Source organism: Drosophila pseudoobscura, chromosome X (assembly GCF_009870125.1).
Source record: "Drosophila pseudoobscura strain MV-25-SWS-2005 chromosome X, UCI_Dpse_MV25, whole genome shotgun sequence".
Classification (NCBI taxonomy): Eukaryota; Metazoa; Arthropoda; class Insecta; order Diptera; family Drosophilidae; genus Drosophila; species Drosophila pseudoobscura.
The window spans coordinates 67258386-67264983 of NC_046683.1; the positions used below are offsets into that span (position 1 = coordinate 67258386).

General features: G+C 41.1%; 1 protein-coding gene and 1 long non-coding RNA gene across 2 annotated transcripts; one reads left to right on the plus strand and one right to left on the minus strand.

The window, feature by feature from the left end:
- Positions 1 to 2385: 2385 nt before the first annotated feature.
- Positions 2386 to 4411, plus strand: Syx7 (syntaxin 7). Its single transcript, XM_001354153.4, has 6 exons — positions 2386 to 2588; positions 2736 to 2920; positions 2987 to 3056; positions 3129 to 3273; positions 3369 to 3788; positions 3851 to 4411. Exons 2-6 carry the CDS (start codon positions 2797 to 2799, stop codon positions 3944 to 3946), a joined length of 855 nt encoding a protein of 284 aa, XP_001354189.1. The 5' UTR covers positions 2386 to 2588; positions 2736 to 2796; the 3' UTR covers positions 3947 to 4411.
- A 696-nt stretch (positions 4412 to 5107) lies between these two features.
- LOC117184669 (uncharacterized) lies at positions 5108 to 6240 on the minus strand. Its single transcript, XR_004470083.1, has 2 exons — positions 5898 to 6240; positions 5108 to 5826 (listed from the first exon to the last, which is right to left on the minus strand). It is a non-coding gene; the product is annotated as an uncharacterized lncRNA (long non-coding RNA).
- Positions 6241 to 6598: the final 358 nt, after the last annotated feature.

Here is a 6598-nt window from a genome sequence, read left to right on the forward strand (position 1 = left end):
TGAAATACTGGTTTCTTCTGAACGCTATATCTCTGCAATAGGGCTGCCGATCTGGGCGAGACACCGATCGACAGTCTGGATCCTCGCAATCCTAGGAGAGTTGTCCCTTCACCGATCTGGCCCTAATTGTCTGAGATATAGCCTACGGAAGATTGGCGTATAATTGAAATACTGCTTTCTTCTGAACGCTATATCTCTGCAATAGGGCTGCCGATCTGGGCGAGACACCGATCGACAGTCTGGATCCTCGCAATCCTAGGAGAGTTCTCCCTTCACCGATCTGGCTCTAATTGTCTGATATATAGCCTACCGAAGATTGCCGTATAATTGAAATACTGGTTTCTTCTGCACGCTATATCACTGCAATAGGGCGGCCGATCTGGGCGAGGCATGTCTTTCCGTAATCGGGAGAATCCTGCCAATCAACTGAAATCGGAATAAAGTACATCCATTTTTTCACGATTTTCGCAAAAAATCATGATGGTTACATCATTAAATTTTGCGAAATTCGGCCTCATTTTCGAAATCGAGATTTTGACACCGATCGACAGTCTGTAGCCTCGCGATCCTGGGAGTGCTGGTCCTTCACCGATCTTAATATGAAGCCCATGAATGAAAACTAATTTGATGGAAATTGTTTTTGCTAAAGCCTATTTTATAAATAACCCAATAAACATGGGAACTTAAATTTAACCAGTCTTGTAGGAAATTGATGTAATAATCGGATAAAATTAAGAGCTCAGAGCTGACGGTCTTAGCTAGCTAGTAATATTCGACGGAAGATCAAAATCGAGGAATTCGTCGTTTTTTTTTTGAGTCGGTAATGGCCCGGTTGTTAACAATGAGGCTGATTCCATACTTTTAAATTATGTACTTAATTACTGTACTTGAATATCGACTTAGGGTGAATATGCCCCAATTATTGGGGAATATTAACACGACACATCCGAACATTCTGTCGCGGCCGTTTCCTGCCATCATGCTATTCAGCAGGGTACTTGCCATGTTGGTTACTTTAACGGGCCTCAATTGGTACTAGTAAGTTAGTTTTAATATGTACTTGATACACACCACATATAATATATCCATATAAACTTAGTTTTTCATGAGTTGGATTTAAATATACCGCCAAACTACGAACCGGTTAAAACGGTTGTTTTGCAATGTTCGTTGTTGCGGCAACATGGAAAAACCTAGGAAAAGGATAGGATATTATAGAATTGAGACAAGTTTGTCATTACAGGCCAAAACAATTTAGTCTCTGTTTTAAAGCTATTTCAGCTTATTGTCTTCTTACAGAGACCATTGCGCATTCCATACACAGTGCTGCGGGCAACATTAACTTGTAAACCGTGTTTAGTCAAAATATAATACATGAAAGTACCTAAAAGTAGTTAATTTTGTAGAAAATGTATTCGTCAACGGGATAAAATTAAGTGAGCAAAGTTGAAAGCTCTACATATATAGCTAATAATATTCGAGGGAAGATCAAAAACGAGTATTTAATGGTAATAACCGGTTGACGACATACACAAATTGTGCTAATTCAAGCAAATATTTCTGGGCATAGCCTGGGGAATTGGATATTATAGAATTGCGAATATGTTTGTCATCCCAGGCTTCAAAGAAGGCAAAATATTGTAGTCTCTGTTTTAAATATCGCAACGATATTTTGCAGTTTACTGTATTCTTGCAGAGATCAAGAATTGGTATCAGGAGATATATGTACATATATGTATATACAAGATAAAAATCATATGTATAAATATGTCTAAAACATATCAATTTGAGAAAAGGTCTTTATTAATTACGGTTCAAAAACAGTTCGGAAAACAGGATTGTATTAAATCTTCGAAATAAGGTATACAAAGGCATATCACACGTATCAAGTCTTCAAATACCAGCAACATTGCGACTGATATTTTTTATTGAACTTGCTTGTTTTAGTTTTTTTTTGTTTTAGTCAAAATTCAATAAATGGGAGTACTTAAAAGCAGTTAGTCTTATACTCAATTTATTCATGAACGGCATAAAATTATGTGGGCAGAACTAAGAGTTTTAGTTAACCATAACTATTTAACGGAATCTCTAAATTGTTGGCAAAAAATTTTTTGTTTGACCATTTTCGCTAAAACCTCTTTATACGCAGAATGCAAGAAAAGCAAGTGTTTAAAATAAACCAGTCAATTAGAAAATAGATTCATTAATCGGATAAAATTATGTGGGCATGGCTAAATGTTCTATATAGCTAGTAATATTCCACGGAACTTTAAAAACGAGGAAAATGTATCTAGAACTTGAATTCGTCAGTATATTTACGGTATATTTTTCAGATGAGACGGTATATTTTGGTGTATTTCTGACGGTCGGTCGGTATATTTTATCGATAAGTCCGCGGTCACACTGGTTGTGAAAAAGATTGTAGCAAAAAATTGCATATTTGCATAGTTTTTTTTTTTTTATTGGCCATTAAAAAACAAATCATAGGGTGTGCTGTAACAGTAGAATCTGTTGGTCAATGATGCGCTAAAATAAAAGATTCGTAGCGAAGGTCATCTAGCAGAACAATCGGAGCAAACCAAATAAAAGTGGGTGGCATTAAACAAAGGGCGACACTTTCGCAAACAACACACAAACACAAAGATAGAACAGAGTCTTCACCTGAGACGCATATAATGATATAAGTGTTGGCGGACAGACGCGGCTAATTTAATTGTGATCCAATTGACTTGCAGGACTTGCTTCTTGTGTGCCACGTAAAAGCTGAAGGTCAGCAAGGTGTCGGCCTACGAAAGCATGGACTTGCAGCATATGGAGAACGGCGGTGGCCTTGGCGGCGGCGGAGGGGGCCTCAGCGAGATCGACTTTCAGCGTCTGGCGCAGATAATCGCCACCAGCATTCTGAAAGTCCAACAAAATGGTGCAGTTTTACAGAAAGTGCCATCATTTGGAAGACGATGACTAATACGAATATTCTGTTTTTCAGTATCAACTATGCAGCGCATGGTTAGTCAGCTGAACACCCCACAGGATTCACCGGAGTTAAAGAAACAGCTGTAAGTAAGAGTATGCCAGGTGGAAGTTATCAAATTGTCAGAATGCGACATTAAAATGCCTCCTCCATACAGGCACCAACTTATGACCTACACCAACCAACTGGTAAACGATACCAACAATCAAATCAATGAGGTGGACAAGTGTAAGGAGCGGCACCTGAAAATCCAGCGCGATCGGCTGGTGGACGAGTTTACAGCGGCACTGACCTCCTTCCAGGTTCGTATGGCTTTGTTTACGCCCAAAGATAAGCAAAATTTTCGTATGAGTCATCAAAAAATCATTATCAAAATTGCGATTTTTGCTAATTTTAGGCCGTTCAACGGAAGACGGCTGACATTGAAAAGAGTGCCTTGCGGCAGGCGAGAGGAGACAACTACAACATTGCCCGTCCGCCCGGCTCCTCGCGCACTGGCACTGGCAGCTCTAACAGCAGCGCCAGCCAGGATAACGGTTCCTTTTTCGAGGATAATTTCTTCAATCGAAAATCCAATCAACAACAGCAGCAGACACAAATTCAGGAGCAAGCCGACCTGCAGGCGCTGGAGGAGCAGGAGCAGGTCATCCGGGAGTTGGAGAACAATATTGTGGGTGTCAACGAGATCTATAAGAAACTGGGTGCCTTGGTCTACGAACAGGGCCTGACGGTGGACTCCATCGAGTCGCAGGTGGAGCAAACCAGCATTTTCGTCTCACAGGGAACGGAGAATCTCCGCAAGGCGAGTTCTTATAGGGTGAGTGATGAATTATTCTGAGAAGTGCATAATCTCTAATTTGTCTTTTTCGGTATTTGCAGAACAAAGTTCGCAAGAAGAAGCTGATAATGGTGGGAATACTGAGCGCCGTTTTGCTGGCCATCATCTTGATACTCGTCTTTCAGTTAAAGAATTAGAGCGAATGAATGCCAATGCGAATTATTCAAAATCAAACTAGATAATTGTTGTGAAAAGACAAGTGTTGCCGCAAGCAGTCCTCCTTAACCATCCCCACCCCGGCCCCCTTTTTCGGACCTTAGACACATTTGTGGCTTACAAGTTTAAACCTTAAATCAAATTCCACTATTGGCTAGAGATCGGGAAACTCAAAAGACCAGCTGCATGGCACGTATTAAGAAGTATTCACGCTGCGCTGCATGTGCGCATATGGTTTATTCGCTTTAAAATTGTATCTTATTCTTATATTTTATATTTCTGTACTTTAATATTTACGCACCCTGTATATTGATATATTGATTAACAAAAATGTTGGCTGCAGATTCTAATTATGTGAGCGCTTTGTATTGTATTTAGGCTTAAGATGAATATGAAGGGCATATGGAGGAATACACACATGTACGAAATAAAATAATACAGAGTAATCATGAAAACCGATATCGAAGAGAACGATCCCTATCCTGTCGAGCACTTCATTTGGGGCCATGAAACGATCAATGAATGGAGCCCCCAGCTCTTTGGGCATTCGAAATGTGCCCGATCATCGCTGTGGTCCTTCTTTGCCTTAACGATCATTAACGATCGATGTGCCGGGACCATTGTTACGCATGCTTTAGCGGCTTACCCCAATCCGACTGGGTGTTCATCACCGCACTGCACTCACACACATACATAAGTAGATATGTATGTACTATTAATGCAAAGGCAGACGCAGCATGGATGTGGATGTGGTGGAGCACTTGAGCGGTTGGTCGGTCGTCGTCGTTCGGTTGTTGAGGTGTGTCAAGTAAAGGGTTTCCTTGTCGTCGATTCGGACCGGACTCTGGCCTGCATACAAATTGAGTTTACATTTTTTGCCAATTCACTGACATTGATAGTTCGTTTGGGCATCATTTGTGTGGTGGCTTCTTATCCACTTGTTGGCTTATCGAGTGGTTTTCTCGCATGCATTTAAGTGCAGCTCATTTCCTTCTCTAACTCTTGCCTTTGGGCTTGCGCTGCCCAACAATAATTTATCGCCAAGTCATGCAGTTATTTTTGGACCAAGACGATGCTGTACTCTGCTCTAAAAGAGTATATTAGCTAGATTACTGATTGAAATAATAAATATACAAGTTAAGTACATATATAACTTTTCTTTTAATCCAGCTAAAGCTACTAGAGCACCCTACAATTTTAGTGAAACATATCTTGGTCATTTGGAAAAGAGCATCTAGAATCCAGCTAAGAAATACCCAAACTTATCTTGGTTGTTTCTTTTGGGTCTGCTGCTTGCTCTGTCAGTGGCTGTCCAAATACGTCACCGAATTCCCTGTGCTGCTCGATTGAGAACTATTGATTGCGCTCTCGTCTCGTCTATGGTTCCCCAAGGGTTAGGCATGAGATGGTCCACGTCCACGGCACGGCACGGCCTAATCACATCGATTATGAGTACATGTGGCCATTGGCAGGTTGTGGACACCCATTCATAAAGCAAATCCAGCCCAGAGGCCACAGGTCACGTTGCGAGCCCGACATATTTGAGTGCCGAAGGTGTTGGAAATTAACAGAAATATGCACACCTACGACATGGACACTGAGCCGCGATGTCCCAGCAGGTAGTTCGAGGCTCAATTTTTGTAGGTCTGTTCTGCTGTTTGCATAGGCGGCCGCCTGGACGACGTCTGAGTCCCTGGCCCATGATAATATTGACACATTGGTCAGGCCTATGTGTATCCGAATCCGAATCTCATTTGCAAAGTCATTTTGAACAAATAAATCGAGCCCTCTGTATCCTATGTTTCTCTGTTTTTGGCCTTTTCCCAACTTGATGCGCGAACACAAAAACCGCATGTTTTGACTTTGGACAATATGGAAACGGCAATGGATGAGGGAATTTCCGTATCTTGGCTAAGCAGTGGACTGACTTACCAACTTGGCAACTTGCTGCTTAGGATTTGGGCGCTGGGAAAAGTGGGGAAATCGGCTATCGGGAATCGGAATCTGCACCAGCCTTCCGGTGCTGCTGAACCCGTCTAATCCCGTACACATTTCACACGTTTCTTAGTCCAAAGATCCCTTCAATCTGCCATCTGATGATCGTTGTTGATGATGATGATGATGATGATGATGATGATGATGATGATGATGATGATGATGATGATGATGATGATGGTGATGATGATGTGTGTACCGTATAAACATCCGGTTTTGTGGCATTTCCCAAATCAATAAACTTATTATTATCCCATTTTTCCCATTTTTATCTGGAAAAATTCTTAATAAAGCGTTTGCTTTGGTTTTCATTTTCATGAATGAAAAACTAAGTGGAATATGCTCTCTGCCCCCACATCTACACCACACACCTCCTTCTACTCCTACTGTTAAACCCCATGATATTTCTTATTACAGAATTTTAAGTGGAAATACGGGTTGTAGAGGAGGTGTAAATCTTTTGAATTTTTATTAAAAACAAAAATGCCATATCAAAAGTTTTCGTTTGATTGTTCTACCTATTGGTGGGAGGGGCAGGGCCAGGGGCGTGGGGTAGCACTTTCGACAGTTTTATTAATGAAATTCGCAGAAAAACCTGCCCACTAATACTCGTACTTATGCGATATCTCTCTCTCTGT

What these genes read in the sequence shown, in the direction of transcription:
- Syx7 (XM_001354153.4), top strand. Translation starts at nt 2,797, where the DNA reads ATGGACTTGCAGCATATGGAGAACGGCGGTGGCCTTGGCGGCGGCGGA. An exon ending in CGGCACTGACCTCCTTCCAG is followed by an intron (nt 3,274 to 3,368) that starts GTTCGTATGGCT and finishes TGCTAATTTTAG; the next exon opens with GCCGTTCAACGGAAGACGGC. An exon ending in GCAAGGCGAGTTCTTATAGG is followed by an intron (nt 3,789 to 3,850) that starts GTGAGTGATGAA and finishes CGGTATTTGCAG; the next exon opens with AACAAAGTTCGCAAGAAGAA.